The 26,071-nt window shown below is 49.7% G+C and overlaps 1 protein-coding gene across 7 annotated transcripts in view; it reads right to left on the reverse strand.

Annotated features, from left to right (window-relative positions):
- Window positions 1-12,365: 12,365 nt before the first annotated feature.
- The window catches only part of VEPH1 (ventricular zone expressed PH domain containing 1), a 55,569-nt gene continuing 41,863 nt past the window's right edge, over window positions 12,366-26,071 (reverse strand). For 5 of the 7 annotated variants that reach the window (XM_066193646.1, XM_066193645.1, XM_066193649.1 and 2 more), the window contains 5 exons: window positions 22,734-22,873; window positions 20,783-20,917; window positions 19,940-20,057; window positions 14,701-14,837; window positions 12,366-13,941 (listed from right to left, as the gene is read on the reverse strand). In XM_066193646.1, the coding sequence (XP_066049743.1) occupies window positions 13,705-13,941; window positions 14,701-14,837; window positions 19,940-20,057; window positions 20,783-20,917; window positions 22,734-22,873 (767 nt within the window). In that variant the 3' untranslated portion in view covers window positions 12,366-13,704. Of the gene's footprint in view, window positions 14,023-14,700; window positions 14,838-19,939; window positions 20,058-20,782; window positions 20,918-22,733; window positions 22,874-26,071 lie in introns of all 7 variants that reach the window. The other 2 variants (XM_066193648.1, XM_066193650.1) reach the window with 2 other exon arrangements.

Consider the following 26,071-nt stretch of genomic DNA (forward strand, 5'->3'; position numbering starts at 1 on the left):
AGTGTGGAGCAGCGGCTTATTTTGTGTCACAGTTACAGTCATTAATAAACCTCCCCAGTTTTACAAACACGTCTTTTAGAAAAGTCCCCACAGTACGTTTGGGTTTTACCCTTCTTTTCCTATTATAGTTTTGGGCTTCAGAGCCTGTAATAATCACCAAAATAGTGGGGCTTTTAAATGGAAATAAAGCATTTAATTGGGAGCTGTTTTATGTGCAGGTTCATGACTCAGCAGGGATCCTGGCTGTTTGGAAAGGACATTATTTGTTATTCAGTTATTTGGAATGGTTCACCCTACTTTCCTGGCCCTTTGACAACCTCCCCTCCTATAGCCATGTGCTGTACAATCCCTGAGATTTTAAAACCAGTTTTACATGGAATAAAAAAAAAAAAAAAAAATCTCACCACCAACCTGGAATAGCACTGGCCTTTTTAGAAACCTGGAACAGTCTTTGGAGTTGTGATAGCGGAGCCAAAAAAAGTCCTACGAACCCCACAATGCTGGTGCTAAACACCTCTGCAATGGCAAAAGCAATTTACAGCCCACGGAATGCATTAAAAAAATAGCAATAAAAGGAAGAGCTGGCAAAAGCTGACTCAGTTCTCTGACCCTCAGATTAGCCTGAAGTGAAAATCCCGGCTTTATGAGGTATTTGCAGAAGGCAAACAGCACTTTCCATTTTACCACCGAGTGCCAAAGGGGCTGGAAAGGAGGAAAAACGAATCATGAAAGCAGCAGGTGTCAGCGCAGTGGAATTTGCCCACTTTTTTTTTTTTCATGCACACACCCATCCTTTATTTCTTTTAACGCGCTCCAGTTTTCCAGGTGACACTTTGATGTTTCAAAAAAAGCTGCGGAGGTCTGGATTTGCTTCTCTTACGGCAGCTCAACTTGCCTGACCATTCTTACCGATCCTTGATGTTTTTATGCGAGTTATTTTTGAGCTCCCTAAGGATGAGCAGCGCCTCATCCCCTCGGCAGCAGGAGCAGTGCTTTGTTGCCAGGACACTGCTGGAAAATAGCATCAATCAATGATTGCTGCTTGAGTCACGACGAGGCATTACGAGCCCGGTTCTCCTGAAGCCCTTTGGCCTCGAACTCTGCAGGCCATGGAAGCTCCTCTTTAAATCAGCTGGACACAAATGTAAACTGATTTTGTTCTTCCAGGTGTCTGATTACAGTGAGAGACACCAAAGCTGAGTGATAAAAAAAAAAAAAAAGGGAAAAAAGGGAACACCTCGTTTGGATATCCCAAACTGTCTCTTCTGGTGGGGAGTGACACCACCTCAGCACCTAAATCCCCTCAGGATTTACAGGCTTGGCAGCAAATGTTTCCCAGAACAAAATACAAGAAGTTTCTTAGCAAAATGCTACAAATTACAGCGCGCAATTACCTTAACAGAAAAGAAAGGATTATTTTGGGAAAATGAGAGTCTGTGGTGACAGAGAAATCTGTTTTCCTTGAAGACTGATGGCTGTAAGAAAACGTGACAGGAATTTAGGCAGCAAAATATTTTGACATGAGCTGATATCTGAAAGTTTCTGCTGTCATATCAAATGGACAAGACTAAGACAATGCAGAGTATGCCTAGATCAACTTATTGATCAATCTATTCCTTAAATTCTAAAATCTCCAAAGTAAATCATTAGTTGAAAGTTGTCTGTTTCTTTTTTTTTCTATCAAGTAATTTAGGAGATTGACTTTAATCCTTCATGCTGAATGTGGCAAATTAACTGAGAATCTGGAATTCCCTTCCATCTCAGTGATAAAAATCTGTTATTATCAGCTGGAACAGGACTTCTGATGGCAAGTACAGCCCCTGCATGTGTCGACTACTGGGTTTGCATTGATATAAAAAGTTCGGTGCCAAAAAACCTTGGCAGTGGGATTTATTCCAGCTGGATAAACAGTTTTGCTCTGCCAAATTATAACTTGGAGAGAAGAAGTTCGTTAGATACCTTCATGAAAGATTTATAGAGACTCCAATTTCGGGCTCTGAATTAACAGCTCAGAGGAACAAGGCTTATTTGAAATCGTTCCCAGAGGGCGAGATCTTTAAGCTCTTACTCACTGGTTTTGAAAGAGAAAAGGGGAATTGAGCAGTGGAGTCACACCCTGCAGTTTGCACCGTGAATAACCGGGTGTGAAACCGAGGCAGTCGGGATACACTTGGCTGTAAATGTTTCTCTGTTTCAGGTAAACTGAACCTTTACCTTCCACTCCCCGAATCCCTCCCTGCCTTGGTTTCAGCGGAATTCCTCTCGCTCCTTTCTTACTTGCTGCAGTGGAGGCAGAGCTGGCGACTGGCTTAAAGTATCGAGAAACGATTTAAACTTTGTTCATGTATGAAAGCAGTTGTTTGTTTGTTTGTTTTTCTTGCAATTATTCTGTCATCTAGAATGTAAAATTCACTGCAGAACTGGAAAATTGGTGCTCTTCAAACCTCATACTCAAGGCACAACCTTTGTTGCCTTTTGATTTCTCAGTAAATCTGCATTTCTGTGTTATACAGATTTTTCAGAAGATTTAGTGCCTAAATGGAGCAGATTTCTCTCAGATCGTGAGTTTATGGACTCGAGGCTTCAGGTTTCCTGTAACAACAAATTGCTTGAACTTCCATCAAAGGCAGTGGGAAAACGAGGAAGTAAGGAATACTCACCATGTATTAAAATCAGTTTTTCCTACAGACTGATGTTCAGCAGCTCACATATCTGCAACAGTAGTATTAATAGAAATAAACATACAAACATAGCACTTGGATGCATTTACAAATTGAACATCAGGATTGAAGTCCCTGAAGTTCAAACCTCTTTTTCCAGCACGTTTACAACACAGCCCTGCTTTTCTCCTTGAGACACGCTGGCGTTTCAGGAAAAGCACGTGGAGTTTGATTTATTGGATCTTATCAGGTCCCGTTGAGGTGTAGACCCGCAACAATAACGACCTTTAAGGCTGGATCTCTGTCTGGAGAGCTTGGGTGTGAGCAGCCTTGGCTCTCCCACAGGGCGAGTTAGTGCATGGCCTGGCCACGAGCAGCTGGAATTGTGCGTGGGCAGCGCCAGAGGGAGGAAGGGGAGCTTTGCACCGGAGCCGGTGACTGCCCCGAAGTGTGACAACAGCGGTGTGGTGACATCTCTGCTGTCACACAGGTGGCTCCGAGGGCGCGTGGTTTCTGCTGTGCCCCGGCTTTGACTCAGCACTGCCGGTGACACCCGAAACTGTGAAGGTGTGACAGGAACGAACAGGCTGCTTCATGTTCATGTCCCCGCGGTGGCACAGCCAGTCGTGGGCGGGGGTGACAAACCCTTCTGGTCACCTTTGGGAACGGGGAGAAACGCACAACAGGTCTGGGTGACACCCCCAGCACTGTGTCACCTGAAATCCCGTCCGGCCCAGTGAAATGCTGTGGGTCTGCTGGTATTCCCAGCTGGGCTAAGAAAACTGGGAAAACAGGGAGAGGATGATGCCAAGGACGGACCAGGTTCCCAAACCCACTCTGCTTCAGCAAGAGGCTCCTGCACGCTGGATCATCCTGATGGGCAAAGGCCAGAGCAGGGAACGTGCCCGGGTTTGTCCTTGGGGTACGGTCCCCTCCTTTGTCCTTGTGTGCAGGTGTGGGTGTCCTGAGCCTGTCCCAGCTGAGCGGGCTGGAGGTGCAGGAGGGAGCAGGGAAGTGCAGGTCAGGGCGTTCAGCTGGAGCAGGTCACAGCAGAGCCACTCAGAGGGGACAGATGAGAACAGGCTGTATCCTGCACGGCTCATGTCAGGGACAGATATAGCTCCGGCTCCTGCAGAAGGACATTTGTCACTATGACGAGAGGCCCAAAGTATTTTTAGAGCTTTCCTCATGAGTCTGCAGCTTTGAAGGACAAAAAAAGAAAGATGAGGCTGGTTCGGCTGGCCGGGCTTACCCAGCTCTTGTGGGCCAGGAACTGAGGAGTGCGTGCCAGCAGGGACAAGCCACCTCCAGGAGCTGGGGAACACGTGGACATGGAGAAGCCACCTCCAGGAGCTGGGGAACACATGGACAAACCACCTCCAGGAGCTGGGGAACACGTGGACATGGAGAAGCCACCTCCAGGAGCTGGGGAACACATGGACAAACCACCTCCAGGAGCTGGGGAACACATGGACATGGAGAAGCCACCTCCAGGAGCTGGGGAACACATGGACATGGACAAAGCCACCGAGTGCAGTGTCTGGTTCTTTCCAGCAAAGCCCAGCATCACCTGTGCTCACCTGGGCCAGCAAGGCTGAGCCCAAGTGAGCATTCCTGAGTTAAATCTGTTCAAGATGGAATGGCTTTACTCAGGAATTGGCTCGCTGTTCACGCTCAGGGCATTGGAAGCCTTGGGACTTTTCCTGCCCACTCAGACTGTGTTAGCAACCCTGGCATGGCCCAGAGGGACACCCCAGTCCCAGAGCCACCTTGCTGTGCAGCAGGAGGCACAGGTGCCTGTCCCAGCCAGGCTCTGGGGACACAGAGTGGCTCTGGAGCATTTGTGAGGCCCTGTGTGAGCACACCCAGGCCACATCCTGCCGCTGTCACCAAACCCCTCTTATCTGATCACGGGGGAAGGAAACGTGGAGCTGCAAGCAGCCCACGGTGCCAGCAGGTGCTTCCCCTGCACAGACACAGCTGCTGCAGAGATGCCTCACCTCATGGAAATACCAAACAAATCTTTCACCACGTGGCCGTTTGCATATTTGCATTTACCGAGCTGTGGCGGGGTGAGGGTCAGGCGAGGTCAGGGAGAGCAGCGCTGTCTGTGTGCACTGTCAGAGGAACCAGGGAGGCTCCTGGGCTCTTCAGATCTGCTCTGGAAGGGCTCAGAGGGGCTGACCCCCCTCCTGCTCTGCTGCTGGGTTTTTTGCGGCCACAACCCACTGCTCTGTTCGTGAGGAAGAGCTCTTTCTGTGTATAAATGAAAAAAAAAAAAAAGCTGCTTTAATATTAAACAAGTTGTTATTTCTGTCATCCAAATGTTAAAATAGCAGTTGGCCAAGCAAAGAGGGCACAGAGCAGAGCAAGGGTAGAGCTGGGGGTGATGTCAGCCAGCCCCTTCTCTCCCTGCAGGAATGAATTCCTGTCATGGTCTGTGAGCTCCTCAAGCATTTCTCCATGGCTTTGCGAGTTTGTTCTGCTTTTAAAGCATTTTCAAGTGTCTCCTTAACCTCAAGAGGTCTTTTATGCTATTTTTTTCCTCCTCGGAGAATGATTCACGGCAGAAAGATCAGGGCCATCAGGTCCTCGCCTCTTCATCTGCTGCTCTGTCAGGGGCTCGACTTCTCCTGCAGTATCTGACTGAAATCCCCACTGAACTCTGAGTCAGTGGCAAATCCCCCAGTGATTGCAATAAAACATGAAATTCTGTCCTTATGAGCGGAGCGGGGCTGTGCAGAAAACCAGCACAACCTGGTGGAGGTGTGCATTGCCTTGACAGAAGTGAGAGGGTGAGCTCAGCCTGGATATTGGGAAGGAATTCCACCCCGGGAGGGTGGGGAGAGCCTGGCACAGGGTGCCCAGAGAAGCTGCGGCTGCCCCTGGAGCACCCTGGGGCAGGGGAAGGTGTCCCTTTAAATGTCCCTAACCCAAACCATTCCTCGTAAAAGCTCATATTGTACCTCATTCAAGAAAGCGAAACAGCTTTTACTTTTATATCTTACTAATTACTTTTTTTTTTTTTCAGACCTCGCTGTAGTCTGGGGTTAACTGAAAGCCAAAATATAATTCCGTTAACGATTTGCCAGGGGGTGAATTTCACTGGCTTCGTTTAAATAAGGCAGCAGTATTTGTGGGCTTTTTCAAGGGGTTGTTTGCCATCTAGTGGGTTGTTGGGATTTTACAGAAAAGCCTCAGGATGGTTATTTTTGTGTCACCTCCTCCCTCACGGGGACATGAACAGCAAGGGCCTCCCCAGGAGAGGGAGGGGAAATCGAAGTGAGAATATACGGTCAAGATTTTCCTCACTGACATAACAACAGCAATATTGAACACACCCAGATATTGCCGCTGACAGCCCACGGGCCGTTTGTAAATAGAATAAATTGGTTATTTGAAGTAATTAGTTATAGGGGTCATCAATAAGCTCTCCCTCCCCCGAGCACCAAGAGAAAATTGGCATTTAAGCATATAGAAGGTGTGTACATTGCCTGGGTTTACTGGTGTATAAATTTAATCTGGGATATCCATATTTCAAAATATTTTCAGTTCCTGTTACTTAAGGGAATTACACAAAGGAATAAAATTAACTTTTAAAAATCGTGTTAGTAAGTCATTTATGGGGATGTGGGAAGACATTTTGTTCAAGGGTTGACTGAAATAGGAATTTCTGCCTTTCTGAGCAAAGCTGCCCCATTGTGTACAGCATCATATATTAGAGTAAGGCTTGTCTTTAATATAAATCTCCTTTTAGTCAACATTATTGAGTAATTCTATCACTCATTTTTTTGGAACAGATCAGAGTCTGAACTAGGAGATTTCTAAAGATGCTTTAAGCCTTCTCTAGTTTCTGGAAAGACGGACAATATAATTTTCTAGCATTTCCCTTAATTATTAAAAATTCCCCAAATTATTTAAAAAAATGGGCTTTGGCAAGTGTATGTAACAGTAACGCTCAGCAATCTCTGCAAAGCCTTTCCCGAAGTGGAAAGAAATCCTCTGTAATGAATTCCCGAGCAGTCTCTTTTAGGGGGCCCTGCACCCAGCAGGAGGCAGCACTTTACTGCACAACAACCCAAAACTTCGGGACGTTCGTGTGTGTGACCTCAGGTAAAACTCATTTTTGAGGCGAATTAAACTGGGGAAAAAATAATCAAAATAACGCCCACGGTCCGGTGGCTGTCTGCTGCAGCTTTGACAGAGGCTGTGCAGAATTTTGGAGTGGATCCTGCAGTTCTGATCCTCCCCAAGCAGGGAAGGGAGGCCGAGCGGCTCAGCAGGGTGGGAAGCTCAGGGGTCTTTAGAAGGGAAATTCCACATTTTTCTCCTGCACTAGCTGCAAATAGGACTGTACTAATAAAGGATCATGTCAGGTTCAAAATGTGTTAATTCTGATTTCGTGACCCTTTTTTGCCTGCAGGTGTTGCCAGGAGGGCTGGAAGAAGGAAAAGACCTCCTGACCCTCTTTGTGCAGCAGAACAAGACTCAAGGTGGTTCCACCCTCAAACTGTGCCAGACGTCTGCTCTGGTGTCACAGTGGAGCCCCAGAAGGGATCAGCATCCTTCAATTGTTCCCTCAAAGCCCATTTGCATACATCATCATCATCAAGAGAAAAGTCACAATTTACTATAATTACCATTTTTTTTACTGCACTGGAGCTTAATAGAGAAGCTGGATGACTCAGCCAGCTGAAAGCAGCAGAATCTCAGCCGTGCACGGAGCAGTTCTGGCTCTCCCCTGCCCACACCACGCCAAAAGAACCAATTTAGGACTTCAGACTGGTGGATTTCACAGGCTGGGCCCCCCAGTTACTGATTGCCCCTTCCCTCTATGTCTGGGGCAGAGCAGGGCTGTCCCTAAAGCTCTTGGCTCCTTTGGGATAACACCAAAGCCCAGGTGCTGGACACTCACCTGCTTCCCTCGGCAGCCAGAGCAGCACCTGCAGGGAGGTGGGACCAGCTGGGACACCCTGAACCCCAAAACATCTGGGTATGAGCTGACATCCTGCTCCTGGGACTCTTCTCAAGGAGTCCAAGACCAAGCAGGCCACACCATGGCTTTCTCCAGGTCAGCACCCAGCTTCCAGCACATCCAGGAGCTCCATGGATCACAGCCAAGCATGTTGTTGTTGTTGTTCTTTAAGGTGGACTTTTCCTGCTCCACATTTTTGCCCTGTGAGCCAAAAATCTCCCCACCCAGCAGTCCTGAGCCACAATCCCCTCCTTCCATCAGCAAATCCTGCTCATCCTCTCCGTGCCCACGTTATCCCTCTGCCACCTGCACATTACACTGCCTAAACCCCTGCAGCTGTGCCTCTGTCAGCACAGGGAGCCAGGCACTCTCCTCCCTGTGCCCACCTCTCCAGGAGTTCACAAAACCTCGTTTGCTCGATGATTAATGGGAATATTCCAGACAGTTCTGGCAAAGTCCGGCTGACCCCTCTGCAGGGTCGTTTCTCCCAAGCCACATTTTGGGCTGCAGCAATGGCTGAGGGAGTGAGAGCTGTGTGACCTCACACATCAACCCAAATAAAGGAAAGATGTCTCCATCACAGGCCTGTCAGGGTTTAGGCTGCCCAAACAATCTGTGAGCATTTAACAAGCTGCTGAAAACCACTGGTGGACAAAAGGCATTCCTGGCATTTTTTTGGGTTTTGTGTCAAACTGCGTTCCCTAACCCAAAATGTAATGATCAAAACAAGATGCCCCTCTCTGGACTTCTCCCACAATTGCCAGGCCCAGTGGTAACTGTGGCTCTACAACACCAGCAGCAGCCCAAAGGGGTTAGAGGACACTGTGCTTCCAGATTTTCCCTGCTGCTGATGTTGTCCTGCTCCCTGCTGGCTGGGCAGGGGACACAGGGACTTCATGGAACCTGAAGCCATCCCTGGAAGTGTCCAAGGCCAGGCTGGACAGGGCTTGGAGCACCAGAGGGACTTCATGGAACCAGCAGCTGCCCCTGGAGGTGTCCAAGGTCAGGCTGGATGGGTCTTGGAGCACCCTGGGACAGTGGCAGGTGTGGGATGGCACAAGGTGGTCTCTAAGGTCCCCTCCAACCCAAACCATTCTGGGATTCCATGATTCCCTGAGCTGAGGCACAGCCACGAACAGCTGGAAAAACAGACTCTGCTGCTGCCTAAACACCACCTGCACCGGAGCAAAGGATCCTCACACTTGCGTCCTTCAAAGCAAAAACAACAGCCCCGGCCACGAGTGTTTTCCGTCGTGCTGGAGGCCCCGCAGCACAGGCAGGCTGGGCCCTCTGGGTGCAGATCTGTGCTGCGACACACGTGTGTGCCTTCTCCTGTTGTTTATCCATCCCCAAGGAAAGGCTGCTCCCACCACAGGCAGCCCTGCAGCCTTTGACGGGAGCGAAGTTATCCTTCACAAGAATCCCCACAAACAAAACCCTCTCGCAGACACATCTTTTCCATGAAGAGCTGCCAGTGAAAACCAGGATTTTTTGTGGTTTGTTTTTTTTTTTTGCTCCTAACCTGGAGGCACTGGCGTTGCTTCTGTGATCCTGGATTTTCAGTGACCTTTACCCACGCTCTGGGTGGTGAAATCACGTCCAAGGCAGTGGCTGAGCAGTGCCAGGGAGCTCAAAAAACCACCTGCTCTGGCACTGCGGAGCAGTGTCAGATCCCAGTGTCCGCATCTGTCCCCTCTGGGACACACGGCCACCACAGGCCCACGTTGACTTTCCTGCTGAGGAGGAGCCGGAAGGGAGGGGCAGGGGCAGAGATCAGGAGGCAAATCTTGGCTCTCAAACAATAGCTATTGTGTAAATGTATTTTTACTTCTGTCCTTAAAAAAAAAAAAAAGCCAAGTGATTTTGGTGTGTCCTAAAAGTTGCAGGACGAAATGCCAGGATTTTCATGGGACCACAGGAGGGTTTGGGTTGGAAGGGACCCAAAAGACCATCTTGTTCCATGGGCGGGGCCAGGTTTGTGCAAGCCCCGTCCAGGCTGGCCTTGAACACTTCCAGATCTGGGGAGTTGATACCCAGAGGAGATGGACACGACATTTATATTAACAGTGTCCACACCTGTAGAAGCAAATAAATGGAAATCTGGTGATGTCCTGAGGCAGTGTGGGAGCTGTCAGGGCTGCCTGGGGCTGGGGGGATCCTCTGGAGGAGCTGGGACTGGGATCACTGGGGTGGGACAGAGAGCCTGGGTTGGGGCTCTGGGGTCCCAGGTGGGGGGGCAGCCAGGAACATCCATGTCCTGGCAAAACCAACCCCAGCACAAAGTGTTTGGAGAGCTCCAGTTTGTTTCAGTGAAGCAGTCAAATGAATCAAGGCTGATTTTGCCTCTTTCTTCACCTAATTAGACAACGGGGAGATTTATGGAATAATTGAGCCAACTCTATGTAGCTGTAATTTGACATCTAATTAATCAATGTCTTGCTCCTTCACAGGTGCAATATAAACCCTTCCTAACTGCTGCAGGCATGTCTCTGTTGTTTCTGTGGGGAAAAAAAACCCCAACCAAACCCCATTTCTTGTTTCCTGGAGCACAGGAAGCTGCAGGAATTCTGTCATTGCCCCCAAACAGCAGAAGGGACGTTGCAGGGTGGTCACATCCCACGGGATGTGCAGGCTGCTGGTTCCTGATGCTGCTAAAAGTTGGGGAAGCAGCTTTTCTCACCAAAATACTCCTGGTTGCCAACCAGGTGCCGGAGGTGTGTCAGTGGGGAGGGAAGGGATCGTGTTCCTGCAACTGGCCCAGCCTGGGGAGTGCAGGAAGCTCTAAAGGTACCGCCAGGACACGCAGGGATCCAGGGAAAATTCTGGCCCTATTAGAGTTAACGGGAGTTTTGTATTTGACCTCAGCAAGGTCAAGGATTTTACCCAAGGAATATTAGTCATCAAGCATCAGGATGAATTAGAGGACTTGTCAACAAGAAGCAGGCAAGGTTAGTCCCATGGGTGGCTGAGCTTGGAATTGCAATGGCTGGAAAAAGAATGTCCAGCTTATTCCATTTATCCCCGTGCGAGGCCTGTGTGCAATACCTCAGCATTTCTCGCCTGCTCTGTTCCATTCCTGTCAGACACACTGGGGAACACTTTGTTTGGGATGGGGGGGGAGGAACCGTAGGGTAAAATTTCTTTGGAAAGCTTCCCGGAGCTGGGCTCAGCACTCCCAGACCAGCCCTGGGAAGGCAGTGCTGGTGCACAGCCTGTGGCTCCTATTTCTAGGAAATCCCATCCAGCCCCACTCCCAGTGGCAGCAGGGATCCAGCCCAGCAGATTCCCCGTGGATTGCATGGATTGCACACAGCTGGAAGCCTAGGGCTGCTGCCACCCTGCCAGGGGACATCTGTCCCCACCCTGCCAGGGGACAGCTGCTCCCGTCCCCTCTGCAGGAGTGAGAGGTGACAGAGCCCCGAGGTGTGAGCCAGCCCTTCCCTGCCAGAGCCCTGGGATGGTTCCCAGTTGTTCTCGGGTGTTCCTGAGGCCACATGCTCACCCAGATTTGGATCCCTGCAGGATTCACGGGATGTGGCACTGGAGTCACTGGGGACGTCAGCTCTTTCAGGAAAACATGGATTAACGTCCTTGCAGAAACCCGTTCGTGGAAATGGGAGCCAGGATTTTGAAGGATTTGTTTCCTAGAGGAGCAATGCTGATCTGTGAAAAACTTGGAGGGTTTGGGAATTGCTCACATTCAGGAATGGTCAGGGCTGGATTTTGGGTCGGTTTAGGTTAAACCCTAAAGCTGGGTCTGTGCTCCCAGTATGTGGGAGGGACTGGGGTTGCTGGTTTGGACTGGGATCTCTCCTCCATGGCTCAGAGGAGGTTTTTGCATTCAGCCCTTTCTCCAGGATGTGCCCAAATTCCCTCAATGAGCTCTCAGTACTGTCACTGTAAAGGACCAGGATGGTTCCTGCAAGGATGAGAAAATACTGCACAGTCAGAGCTACCAACACGTGGATATGTAAATCCGAATGTTTTGGATATTTAAATCCAAAGTGGTTCGGATATTTAAATCCAAAACGTTTTGGATATTTAAACCCGAACTGCTCCGATATGTGTTGTTTGAAAAAGAACCAACAGAAGCTATTTATACATTTGCTTGAGAAGTTTCCTGCTCTCATTCTGCGCTGGATTGAAGATCTCCGTGTTTCTCCTTTTCGGAGGGTGACTGGAAGAGGTTGCCAGCTGGATTTCTGTTTCATTTTCCTCCAAGTTTTAATTGAAGTCAGGGGAAGTGTGGCTGGGCTCCCTATTTTAGGGAATTCTTTCCTGGCACGGCACTCGGGGTGTCTCCGACTCCAGAGCAATGCATCCCACATTGTTCCCATCACGCTGAGCTTCAAAGGAAGGCTGCGAGTGCCCCGCGGTGACAAGCCTGGGGACAGCAGGTGACACGGAGCTGTGCTTGTCCTACACACACATTGGTGACATCAGTGACATCTCTCAGAGGTGGCAGACTGAGCCTTGGCTCCGAGGGTAGGAAACACAGAATATTTGGCCTGTAAAAGTTGTTTCTGGTGGCCAAATCCACTCTTACCACTGAGCTCATCCTAGGGCGGGTGAACCCAGCGTGAATTCCAGGATCCAATTGGAATTCCAGAATATTTGGCCTGGAAAAGTTGTTCCTGAAGGCCAAATCAGCTCTTACCACTGAGCTCGACCCGGAGTGGGTGAACCCAGCGTAAATTCCAGGATGTAATTCTGGACCTCAAGGTGATAAATCCAAGTTCTCACCTATAAATTAATTTCATTCCCCACAGGTAAGGGTTTGTTGGTCCAGGTATTGACAATTAAATGGATGAAGTCTCCTTTCCTCATCTTCCAGGACTCCTGTGGAAATCTCCTCACCCTTGCCCTGCTGCAGTTCCATGGTGGGCGTCCATGTCCTCTGTGACTGAATTTAGCTTCAACAAAGTTCTTCTGATCGCTTTGCCACATTCCAGGATCTGACACTCATCTCCGTGTTTGAGTTGGTAGAAGGATTTTCAGGAATTTGAACATTTAATGTCTTTCCCAAGAGCATGGGGAAGTCTGGAGCCAGGTTTGAGGGTTTTGGGTTTTACCCCCCACCCGGCCCACCTGTGGCCTCACCATCTTCCTGCAAAGTCCCCTGGAGCACCACTGTCCCCTGGGGCCACCATCATGGGAAGTGATTCAGAATTATGGGGGGGGGGGGGGAAGGAAGCAAATTTTCCTCATTTTTCCTTTTTTTTTTTGGCCAAAGATATGTTTTGCTAGGTTGGAAAATTTCAAATTTTATTTTTACTCAGCTTTGAACGATCTCTGAGCTCATTTCTTCACTTGCAGACTGCTCATTGGGTTTTTTGGGGTTTTTTTTTCTGCCCCCTTCTTTTCCTTTCAGTCTCTTCTACAGCACTTCCTCCACTTTGGAATCGTTTGAAAGTAACAAAGAAAAACCAAACAAACCGGGAATTTTCCAGATTTGCAGAAAGTTTAAAAAGTTACAGAACGGAGAAGAGAATTAAAAAAAAAAAAAAAAAAGAAAATTAAAAAATGACATTCAGTTACAAAGCGGAGCAAAAGCAGGACAAAGAGGGAAAATCAAACCAGCCAAATATTTAAAATTATTTTCCAACCGTACAAAATCTTTCAAATTTCCCCAATTTAAACCTGAAAGCAGCAGCACGGACGCACATAAACAACAAAAGGATAAACTCGGCCAGGATTAAATAAGGAAAATTAACTTGTTTTTACATCGAGCTGATTGAGGAGAGCAGAAAGTGCTCCCTCCTGGAATTGTCTCGGCAGTGTCGGAGACCTGGTGCACCTCAGGTGCAGGCAGCTCCCCCTGCTCCCTGTGGCTGTCCCACACGCTCTGCAGGTGGCCTCGTGGTTGTCCCCTGGTGCCACATGGGCGCAGTTTGGTGGCCCCAGGGTCACAGGCAGGTGGTGACCCCAGGGTCACAGGTAGGTGGTGTCCCCAGGGTCACAGGTAGGTGGTAGCCCCAAGGTCACAGGTAGGTGGTGGCCCCAGGTTTAGGTGATGTCCCCAGGTGACAGGTGGTGTCCCCAGGTCACAGGTAGGTGGTGACACCAGGGTCACAGGTAAGTGGTGGCCTCGCGGCTCTGGCGCTCGCGGGCCTGCGCCACGGCCACGTTGAGGCACTGCAGCCACTCCTCGGCGTTCTTCTCGTCCTTGGCCTTGAAGACGTAGCTCCTGCTGTCCGTGAAGATCTCGAAGGCCCGGGGCAGGCTCCGGTCCCGCCGCTTCTTCCCCACCACCCTGACACTCTGCACCTTGCTCAGCTCGATGGGACACTCGTCGGGGTCGTCCTTCTGGGACACAGGGGACACAGCAGAGGTCACCTCACAAACACCTCAGGGTCCCAGGCCAGCTCGGGCAGGGCTTGGAGCAGCCTGGGGATGGTGGAAACGGGGTTGTGGGAAATGGATTTGGGGAGAATTCTTACAAGTTGGATGGGGGGTTTATACAGTATGTAAACTTTGAGATAAAAAAAGAATGGTTAGATTTAAAAAAATGACTCAGAAATTGTATGGAATGGGATATTGTTGTGAGAGAAATGGAATTAGGAACAAGATTTAATTTAATTTGTAAATAAGACTAGGCATTTTGGAGAAATAGAACTATGAGAGATGCATTGTAGTAGGATTTATCAGGGGTAATTTTAGATGATTGGTTTTAAGGTATTAATAACTATTGTGGTAAAAGTTGATAAGAAACATTTATAATGTAATTAGGAAATAGTTGGGTTTTGATTGTGATGGTGTGACTTATAATATTTGTATTTTTTTACTTTTGATAAGAGACTGTTATGTCTGCACTAGCGTTTAAGGTGCTTGTGGCTGTGACTGTTGTGTTGTTACGTGTCAGGCTGTGGGTTATTTGTGCTTGATCTCGAGTTTTTTGTTTTATTTAGAAGACATGAGTTTCTGTGTCTTCTAAATAAATGTCTGTGTCTATCTGTTCCCTTTCAGAAGATGCCGTGGGTCTGGTTTGTTGTTCTGTTGGGCAGAGCAGAGGGGTGGAACCCCTGGGGGTGGTTTTGGGGAGGGGCAGGGGACGGGGCCACTCACGGATTTGCCTTTGCGGAACAGCAGCTGGTTCCCGGCCAGGGTGAAGTAACGCGTCTTCCACCTCTTGATGAACTTCCAGCGGACCTGCTTCTCCTTCAGCTTGCCCTCCATCAGGGGCTGCCCGTCCTGGTTCACACCTGGGGAGGGCAGCACGCAGCCAGGGTCGCTCCTGCCCTCCCTTTTCCCTTTTCCCTTTTCCCTTTTCCCTTTTCCCTTTTCCCTTTTCCCTTTTCCCTCTTCCCCAGCCGAAGGCTCGTGCTGTCTGCAGGAAGGTGGTTCTGCCTTCCTCGTCTTCCCAACCTCCAGCATTGAGCTCTCACTTCCCACAGACAGCTCAGCCCTTCAGCCATGTCCTGCTGGGGAGGCCGAGCAGATGGAGCAGCTCAGACCCCTCTTCCATCTCTTTTCCTGCTCCCTCAGCCGTCCCAAACTTCTCCCCACCGCCACACCTCCCAGTCGTTCCTCAGCCCATCCCATTGCAATTACCATTTCTGGCCTTGGGCACTGCCAGGGATCCAGGGGCAGCCACAGCTTCCCCTGTGCCGGGGCCTGCCCACCCTCCCAGGGTGGAATTCCTTCCCAGTATCCCACCCATCCCTCCTCTCTGGCACTGGGAAGCCCTGATATCTCCTAGGGGTTTAATTTTGATATCTCCTAGGGGTTAAATTTTCCTTTCTCTTCTATCTTTACATCCATGGCCGGGACATGAAGGACCATGTAGACAGGAGGGCAGTGTGAGGCACAGGCAGTGGGAGAAGGGACGTTTTTGGACGGGATGTTTGCCTTGGAGCCCATCCCAGCATCTGTCAGAGGGGCAGTGATCCCTGGCTGGCCTCTCTCCAGCCCCCACCTCCATCCCTGAAATCCTTTGCTGCCATCTGCAGCTCCTGAGCCCACAGGCTGCTGAGGATGGAGGTGAGCAGGGTGCCTAAAAGAGTGCCAAAGGCTTTTTGGGCCCCCACCCAGTGTCTGGAAGAGAAACCAGCACCAGGAGAAGGCATCAGCTGGAGATAAAGGACGTGTCCTTCCCCCGGCGCTGTTTTCCTTGGCAGCGAGGCTGGCTGGGGAGGGTGCAGCGTGGACTCCAGCAATTTCCTCAGGAAAGCCCATAAATATTCCTGTCTGTGCAGACAGGGAGCGCTTGGAAGGAGGTGGATGAATGAAAAGGGGCTTGGCAAAGCCTCAGTGCCTGGTGGTGTGGGGGGGTGAGCTGCAGCTGGGATTTCCACGGCAGGAGTGAGCTGTGCTCTGCCCCACGCAGCCACTGCAGCCCCGGCCCCAAAACTTCTCTTGAGCAGCGACAGCACCCAGCCTGGCATGGGACAGAGTGAAGCTGAGGGTGGCTTTCTCCCTGGAGAAATGCTGGCACTGAGAAAGGAGATCCATTTCCCAGGAAGCTGCTCCCTCTCCCCACACGCTCTGTAGCGGGACAGAGCCACGTTTTAGTGTCCCCCTCACTAAAAACTCGGCAATTTTGTTAAATGTTGTTCCCTGCCTGGCTCCTGGCTCCACAGGAACATCTCCAATCCCATTCCAGAGCAGTAGGAACGTGCTTCAACCAAACCAAGAGGGGTAAAGCCCAAAAGGCTCAGGGGCCAGATGGTACCGAGATGGTTTGTGGTCGGGAGCACAACACAAGGAGGGAAGTGAACGTGCAATTTTGGCCTGGAGTGAATTTTTATGGCCAAAATCTTTCAAACCCAGGATCTGCTAAGAAATGCTGATCTCTCTTTAAGGAACCAGTGGCTTTAGGCAATGCTACCAGAGGACTTCTCCTGTAGATCCACAAAGAAACCCGAGGGGAATTCTGGTGGCAGCTGCCAAAGTGGCCGTAATGAATCCGATGCCAGCGTGTCTGAGGGGCTGATTAGGAGGGAGAGATTCATGCAAGATAAGAATAAAGCTCTTTTCCTATATTTCTCTAAGCCCTTCTGCTTATTTTCCTTGCGGTTGGCTTCACAGAATCCCAGAATAACTCAGCTGGAGGAGGGCTGGAGGGGTCTCTCCTGCAACCTCCTGCTCCAAGCAGGGTCACCCACGGGGTCACACTGCGTTGCTCATGGATTTATCCACGTGGGACTTGAAAAATCTCCACAACATCTCTGGACAAGCTGTCCCAGTGCTCGACATCCTCACAGTGGGAAAGCTTCCACTCACAGGGAACAATTCCTGTCCAATATCCCATCTAAATCTCTCCTCTTTCAGCTTGAAAAGGCCATAAAATACCCAGAGGTCTTGAAATATCTGTTTTTCCTTAAACCACCTTAATACAGACACACTGACTCCAGTTTAACCCTGAGCAGTTCCCGTTGATGTGTCTGTTGGAATTTTCTATTTCCCATCTTGCTTTCTTTGCAGAACTACAACACACCCAGCTCTAAGCAGTTTGGGTACTGAACAAAAAATTTAAAACCCTCCAAACTCTTCCAAGATGAACTCGAGGCAGATAAAACCCAAAGAAGCTTTAAATCTTGAATATGATGAAACATAAAATCCTCCACAAGAATTCATGAATGATCTCAGTGATAATAAACCCCTGTGAACTTGAAAGAATGGAATGTGTGGCAGATAAATGCAATTAACCTCGGGGAATATGGATTCACTCTCTCCCATTAATCACCACGTCGGGTTTTGCTGAAAACCTGGGAAGAACACATCGCTGGATGCCACTTTTTATGATTTTCCTGTGAGCATTACAGCTGGGCTCCTTCATTTCTCTGGGCAGTTGGCACTGCAGGAGGGGGATAAATGTATCCCCAAGTTCAAGTGGTGTAGGCTTTCCCAAGGAATTGCACCTTTCCAGAGGAATTCCCAAACTCCCTCAGTTTTTCCCGAATCCCAAATCCTTGCCCAGGGCTCCTGTGCAGCCCCCCCAGGGATCCCTGCCTTGTCTTTGTGAGCTTCCAGAGGGAGGAACGAGCTGCAATTCCCTCGTGGCTCTCCGGTGGATTTGAGGAACGTTTTGTGCAAGAGCTGGTGAAGCCAAACTCTCAGTGCAGGGGGTTGGAGTGAGGCTCCCAACAGCCCAGCCCAGCCTGTCCTGACAGGAGGAATCCTCCCGTTTTCCAGCATTCCAGGAGCCTGGTGGCTGGGCTGGAGTGGCCAAGGTTGGAACACAGCACGGTGGGAGCTGCTGCTCCTCCCTCCGAGCCCTCTGTGCCTGGGAGCACACCAGCAGGATTTATGGGAAAAGCCAATCCAGGATGATTTTACAGCACTTCTGGAAAAGTGTGGTTGTGCAAGGCATCCCTTGGAACCGGGAGAATGCACGAGAAGGAGTCAAGCTTTCTCTAATTGTCACCGTGGGCGCACCAACCACTTTGCTTCAGCTTTGCTGGTTCTTTCCACACAGGATCAGCTTCCAGCTCCAAAATCCCCCCCAGCTACAGCCGAACAGGAGTCACTGCTCGCAGAAACATGGAATGGTTTGAGCTGAAAAGGAATAAATATCGTTCCATCCCACCCCCTGCCATGAACAGGGACATTTTCCACCATCCCAGGGTGCTCCAAGCCCTGTCCAGCCTGGCCTTGGACACTTCCAGGGATCAGCCACAGCTTCTCTGGGAATTCCATCTCGAGGCAAAGCCAGGACTTTAAGTCAGTGTTTGCCCAAGTCTGGAGGATAAATGGCATCTTGCAACACGGCATCCAAAAAATGCAACAAAACCCCACATGAGTCAAACCCAGCAGACAATAATAGGGAAAAAAAAAAATTGCCTCTGAATTCCTTCTTCAACAGGAGCTCGGTTGCTAAACAGCATTACTGAGAGGAAGAAATTGCTTTCTTGCCTCTCAAAAGTATTTCAGATTTCAAAGGGTCTTTCCCACTCTGGAATGAAAAGAAAAGATGTTTCACAGCCTTTAAATTCCTTCCCAATCCGAGGAGACCTCCAAATCCTTTCTTGTGCCAGATCTCACAAACCCAGAGAGACCCTGCAGCGTCTCCCACTCTGCCACGACCCTTCCCAGCTGCCACAGCTCTGCAGCACCAGCACAAAGGTGGAGCTGTCACTCCCTGCAGATTTTTATTCCACTGAGCTCCCTCTTCCACGTTCCTTTCCTCAGCTTTCACATGACCCGTTCAAGGAATTTGCTTTCTTGCTTTTCTAAAGGCCTCTGGAGCTCAGAAGCAAATCACGATACTCACAAAGAGCCTTTCTCGCAAAAAAAAAATTCTTTTAAACTGAGACAAAGAGAGCAATTGCTCGTGAAAAGGACAATTTCAGCCAGGAGAGCAGGAGTGAGGCAAGGCTGGGCTGGTTAAACGCCTTTGGAAATCCAGACCGAAGTGACTTCACTCAGCTCTGACATTTTAAGCAAGAGGCTGGATTTCCTCTGGCTTGACATCCCTGATGTGATGCGGAAACCACACTGGGAGCACTGTGGAGATGAAGTTTTAACTCAGAGCAGGATTTATTTCTGGGGCTGGAGTCCCACGGGAACTGGGGAGGGAGAAGAAGCCCAAACACCCATGGAATGAGCAGGGGCAGCCTGGCCGCTCCTGCAAGACTTCCTAAATTCGGGGCTTGATGCAGTCTGAAGAGACACTAACTGTTAAAATAAATCTCTGAAGCAGCCAATTATTCAAACACTTGGCCAAAACAGTCAAAATTCTTGGCCAGGATTGGTCAGACTTTAATGGAGTGGCAGAAAGCCTCTGAGAACAAGACATTCATTCCTCTGCCTGTCAGGGCACTGATGGGTGCCAGAAAACTCCAAAAGCAGGGCACCAGGAGATTATACCTGGGGAAAAAGGCTGGGCTTTCCTATTCTCCACTCACCCTCTTTTCCAATAAGCTGAAGTATTTATACAAGACTTTGCTTTTATAAGACTCAATCACCACATCCCTACGGAGATGTGCACTGTGGGGTAAACGACATTAAAGCAAATCATTCTGAGAGTGAAGAAAGCAGGAACCGAGTGTTGTTTCTGCGCCAGCATCCCCTGGCTTGTGGCACCTGGGCGGGCTCCAGAGGACCTGGGATGTGGCCCAGGAGATGCAATCCTTTATCTGGACGCACAGGATGGCTGCAGAGCCCTCCTACCCCTCAGGGCTCAGTGATGGCACAGATCTGGGGTTGTGTCCCTCTGAGCACACGCCAAATCAGCTTTGGGCCTGACTCCCTCACCAAAGAGGAGTTTAATGGAGAATTCCAATGAAAATAACCACTGGGAAGTTTGTTTTCCCCTTTCCCCACCATGAGCAGGGAACTTCAGTCCGTGCAGGGCCCTGTGTACCTGTTGCCTTCTCGGGGTTGTTGCACATGAAGCACTGCCAGGCTGCTGCCTCCTCGCTGTAGCCAAACAAATCGAAGAACCTCACTTCCTCCAGCTGCACCTGAACGTTCTCCAGGTCCTGGGGCAGGAGGAGAGAAACCAAACTCAGGAGGTAAAGGAGAACTGCTCAGCCTGAGGCCTTGGGAAGACTGACCTGGGACAGAAACTGAGCTGGAGAATAAAGTAGGTATTTATTGAAAGGTCTCTAGGGTACACCTTGGGCAGGACAAGAGCCTGGCCAGGGCTGCACCCAAAGTGGACTCAAAATGGACAGAAAATGGACCCAAAATGGACACGAAAGGGTCACAAAAATGGAACCAAAATGGTCACAAAAGGGTCACAAAAATGGACCCAAAATGGTCACAAAGTGGACCCCAAATGGACACAAAATAGTCACAAAACGGACTCAAAACAGACATTAAACAGTCACAAAATAGACCCAAAATGGCCACAGAATGGACTCAAAATGGACACAAAGTGGCTGCCTGGTCACCAGGTCTCACACTTTTATAAGTTTTGGTCCATTTGCATTTTGGGGTTTAATTGTCCAATTCCAGCTCCAGGCTGTGAGGTCCCATCCTTCTTGTTCCTCCCTCCAGCCCACCCTTGTTTGTGCTTTGGGGCCTGAACATTGTCGTTGGTGTGCAGCAGAAAAAGGATTTGTTTTGTGTCCCTGTTGTGTGCAGAGCTGAGTGACACTGACTGTGAGCTCAGAGCTGCATCCCTGGGCAGCACAGAACCTGAAACACATGGAATTTAAACTTCAGGCCTCACTTTTTGTGTGTGAGGAAAGGAGCCCCTTACCTTCTGCTGTGGGAACGTGGACTGGATCATGGCAGTCTCAAAGCTGTGCATCCCCTTGAGCTGGGTCTTCTCCCACAGGGCCTTGAGGGCTTGCACAGAGCTGCTTTGTGTGGACAAAGGTTCTGCAAACAGGCTCTGAAGAGAACAATGAAAATTCTTTCAGGTGTTTGTTTTGTTTTTCACCAAAGAGTACCTTTCCTCACAGTAGGGACAAGGATAATCAGGGCTTAGTCCAGCTCTCCTGAGGGAGTTGTGATGGATCAACAGGCTCACAATTGGATCAACTATCTCATTTCCTTCGGGCTTTGTGAAGTTTATTGCACATCCCACATCTCTGAGGTCTGTGGCTCACCGAGGGTTGCCCTTCGATGAGCACCACATTGGTCAGTTCACTGTATTTCTGTTCTGAAATGTTCATTTATCACCACTTCAGCAGCACTGGCCTCTGGGAACCACACAGAGCCCTGGGTGAGGAGCATCCCCCTGGAAAAACCTGGTGTTCCCAGCCAGAGGGAGGAGATGCTTCCCATTCCTGCAGGGTTTGCATGGAGCTCCTTCAGCTCTCAGTCCTTGAGCAGCAAGAGCAGAGTCTGTGAGAGCACTGGGCAGAGAGTGGGATGAAATACAGGAGGGAAAACTCCACAGGACACAGAGTAGAGGAGTTTTCAGCACCTGAACACTCCCAGGACAGGATGACACCTTGCTGGGGTGGCTGCTGTCCCCTCCAGAGCTCCCTGAGCCAAAGGACAGTGAGAGTCCAACCTCCCACCACCGTGAATGGTCCTGGAATTTCATCAGCACCGAGTTCTTTGTTGCATCAAGTGCTCACTAAGCCAGTGGCACAGGAACTCTGTGGCTGAGAGAACATTCGTGCCTCTCCTGTATCTCCTCCGTGATCTCCGAATTAAAGAATGCATTTACACGCAGGAGCCAAGATAAAGTGCACAAACAAATCTGATTTTCCATACTATAACTATTTGATTTCACAATGTGGGCAATGTCCTTCAAATGTGGGATTCCTGGATGGACTTTCTGTCTCCTGTCTCTGAGCAAACTCATCCAGCCTAATCCTGCTCTCCTGCACGAATAATTTCCCAATTTCTGGCCAAGGGTTTTGAAACACAGTAGAACTCTAAATTAATATTTTTTTTTTTTAAATTAACTGATCAGTGTTCTTGAAAAGAATTTATTTCTAGGAAAACACGCAGGGCAGAGCAATCCAGGCTGTTCCATCCCCAGCATCCCTCACTGTGTGACATTTTGGGTAAATCCTGGGTGTTTCCAGGGCTGCCTTGGGGTGGGATGAGCTGCAGTGAAAGGCTCTGTGTGTGTTAAGAGACTGAACATTTTATTTTAACTCAAACCCCACCTGTTTCATCTCCAAGTGTGAATGTAGCGGTTTTCTCTTAGATTCACACTATTTGTAACCTGTTAAGGAAATTCCACACGTGTCCAGGTATTGGGCTGTACTTGGAAACAACATCAAACACAGGAAAATTTACAATTTACAAATTCTGCTCAGTCCAAACCTCTGCAGTAAAAAAAACCCCAGTGGGTTCTGCCCCTCTAACCTCCTCCTGCAGCCCTGGGGTTGGTGCTGCTCCCCTAAAATCCACTGCCAGCTCCTGGCTGCTTCCAAGGCACCTGGGACTTGCTGGAAGTTTTCCCTGAATAAGAACAACGTGGTTTGGTCCCATTTTTTTTTTCTTCTTTTTTAATCCCCAGACTTTGTAATTTCCCCAGCCAGTTCGAATTTGGGGTATTTAACAGAAATATAAAAACTTATAAAGCACAAAATAATTCCAGCCCAGTCAAACGAGTTTCTGGGGGATCACAAGGGTCACAAATACCTGTGAGTTAGAGGCGTGTTTAACGAGTTTAACCATGAAAATTTCCTGTCCAAGTGCCAGGTGAGCAGCCCAGAGGCAGCCCTGCTTTGTGTGGCCCTCACCTGCTGGAACAGGAACATGATGTGGATCCAGAGAGGAGGCTGCTGGCTCAGCAGGGTGAAGCTGGATTTGCTGTACAGGCAGTAGTGGCCCTTCAGGGGACAGCTGAAGGACAGCTTGGCCACACAGCTCTGAACAGTGTCTGCAAGGAAATACATGGAATAGTCAAACTTGCCACAAACCAGAGAGAGAACTCAGTGCCTGTCCCGGGGGGCCAGAGCCACGTGGGGAAACATCCCGCTCAGGATTTGGGACACTGCTGCAGTCAGCAGGGCACTGATGTGTCTGCACCCTTAAAGGAGAGAAATTCAGTATTCAGTGCTTCAAACCCTGCCCAGTAAGCCTTTACTGCCAAACGCAGGAGGGGCAGCACAGCCCAGCCAGGCTCCTCATGGGCTCTGTGCTTTCTCATGGGATATCAAACCATCAGAGCCACCAAAACTGGAGATCCCTTATCCTTATTTAAAGAGTTTGTTGGAAAACTCCCCTGACCTATGAGGCCCCAACCACGTGGGGCTGAGACCTGTGGGATCCCTGCTGAGGGGATGGTTTTAACTGGAAATGGAGCCCTTGAGAGGCATAATTCTGATTTTGCTAAATGTTAGAAATCATGGAATGGTTTGGGTTGGAAAAGACCTTAAATCCCATCCAGTGCCACCCCAGCCATGGGCAGGGACACCTCCCACTGTCCCAGGCAGCTCCAAACCCTGTCCAGCCTGGCCTGGGATACTGCCAGGGATCCAGGGACAGCCACAGCTGCTCTGGAAATTCCATTCCAGCTCTTCCCCACCTTCCCAGCCAGGAATTCCTTCCCAATACCCCATCTGACCCAGGAATTCCTTCCCAATATCCCATCCGACCCAGGAATTCCAATATCCCATCCATCCCTGCCCTGTGTCCATGTGAAGTCGTTTCCTCAGCAAACCCAGGCAGCTTTGCCAAAGGACGATAAAATGGTTTTCCCCCTGGCAGCTTCTGGAGGGTTTGCCCCAGCCTCAGCCACCTGGCCTCTCTGCAGCATCCCTGGCAGATTCCACCACGCCACGTTTGGATTTTCTGCCTTTTCAGTGACAACCTGACCACTGGCGCATTGTTGTGGCAACGCATCCTTTCGTAGCTCTGGCAAACTCATTCCTCACGTGTCACACTTCCACATGAAATACCGAATTCATGGCATCTCCCTCCCATGCATTCACATCTTGATGAGATGGAAAACGTTAAACCCAAGCATTTCAAGCCTGCCTGCTGCAGGACACACAGGCTGCCTCTGCTCCCAGCCTCTCCTTGTGAGGAGATCCAGAAACTATCTCCTCTCAGTCACGTTTTCTCGACAGTCACAACTCATTTTTCCAGTCAGGAGGTTTTCTTTGAGCTTTTGATTCCTTCCCCCTTTTTCCCCACGGTGACTCACCAGGACAGCAAGAGGCTGAGTCACATCCCTGCATGGCTGGCCCATGAGCAGCACACCCCAGCAGGGAAAAATGGGCCATAAAACCCACTCCTCTTGGATTGGTGGCCTAAAACACACACTTGGATTAGTGGCTATGGGGAAAAAAACTTGAGTTTAATTAATTAATTTAATTAATCAACCTACCTGTTCTCACCTAAACCTGCCAGTGCTCATGTTCACTCTAAGAGAGGAGTTTGGGAAGCCAAAGGGGTTAATGAGAGCCCTCCTGACTCCTGGGGCACGTGAAAGCACACGAGGACATTTCCAAGGAGGCTGCTGACAGATGCTCTCCCCAACTGCAGACCCCTCACAGATGCTGAGAAACCCTTCACTGGTGCACTCAAGCAGAAACGGAGGCTTGGCCTCGGGCCATGTGTGTGAAAAGTGGATGTTTCAAGATGGGAAACGACTCTTAGCTAAAAGTGACCCTGAACCATGGTGAGGAGGAGCAGGCAGTTTGTCCTTCCTCTTCCCCGGAGCATTGCAGCCATTCCTCTTCCAGTTCCAAACACATGGATTGATAAAAAACCCTGGGGGCAGGAGGGGCAGGGCTGCAGGCCCTGGTGAGAGCTGAGAGAAGGACTCAGGCAGGATCCTGTTGGATGGGCTGGGAAGGACATCCCTGAGTGCTGCAGGCTGAGAAAACGGCTGAGGATCTATGGAGGAACAGGAGCTCCTGGGAAAGTGCTCAGCGAGGTTTTGTTGGTGACACTGAGGAGCACAGGGAGGCTGAGGACACCTGCCAAAATCAGCTCCAGCTGCAGGGCAGAGCCCTTGCTGGCTGAGCACAGAGTTCCTGGAGAAGTGCAGCGCTCATTTGTCAGCACCCACTGCAGAAAGCTCCTTCCCAGACAATCCCCCAGCCCCCGGGATGGGCTGAGCTGTTACTCAGGGCTGCTCTGCTCCGTTTGATGTGCTGAGCTTGGCTCTGCCTCACCAGCAGCCCACGTTTGCTGTGAGCGTCTCTCTGCAGCTTGTGATGAACTCCCAGGTTCCAGCTAGAACAGGGAATGTCAGTTATTCCGTTGTCAGCAGGATCAGGGAACCATGGAGTGCCTTGGGTTGGAAGGGACCTTAAATATCATTTAATTTCCACCCCCTGCCATGGGCAGGGGACACCTCCCACTGGCCCAGGCTGCTCCAACCTGGCCTTGGACACTTCCAGGGATCCAGGGGCAGCCACAGCTCCTCTGGGAATTCCAGCCCAGCCCCTCCCCACCCTCACAGTCAGGAACTCCTTCCCAATATCCCACCTGATCCTGCCCTCTGGCAGTTTAAGACCATTTTCTCCTGCCCTTTCATTATCAGCCTGGCCTGGCCCTGCAGGAGAGTCCAAGAACCACAAGAAAAGGATTTGAAAACATGAGAACACCACAAGACACAAACCCACCCCACAGAGTCGCCAACTGCCCCAGAAGCCTGATCAAGACGCCAAGGAAATGTTCCTCCAGCCAAGGGACATTTTCTTTTCAGCCCAGCTCTTGGTGAGTCTTTGCCTTCCAGCGAGGGAAAAAGCAACAACTTGTTCATCCTGCAGGAAACACGGGGATGTATGTTGCAATTTTAAAGTTCACAACCGAGTGGTTGTGCCTGGGGAAAAGGAACAAAATATAACCAGAGGAATGTCGGTGGAGCTGTTAATTGTTACCTATTCCAGCCTCACATGCTGGGCTGAACCGGGAGGGAGCGGAGTCACTGGCTCTGGGAACAATTAATGAGTTATTTGATTTACATCGGTTATCCTTTACTATTAAACGAAATCTGTTAATAGGAGTAAAAGTATGCCCATAAATTTTCTTAAATAGAATCCAACCCACACATAAACGTGGAGCCAACGAGAAATGGATGCGACTTCTTAAATTTGGGCTTTAAGCTTTTTCAGCTCCCTCA

Source organism: Chamaea fasciata, unplaced genomic scaffold (genome assembly GCF_029207755.1).
Source record: "Chamaea fasciata isolate MVZ Bird 193981 ecotype frontalis unplaced genomic scaffold, bChaFas1.0.hap1 SCAF_11, whole genome shotgun sequence".
NCBI classification, from domain to species: domain Eukaryota; kingdom Metazoa; phylum Chordata; class Aves; order Passeriformes; family Sylviidae; genus Chamaea; species Chamaea fasciata.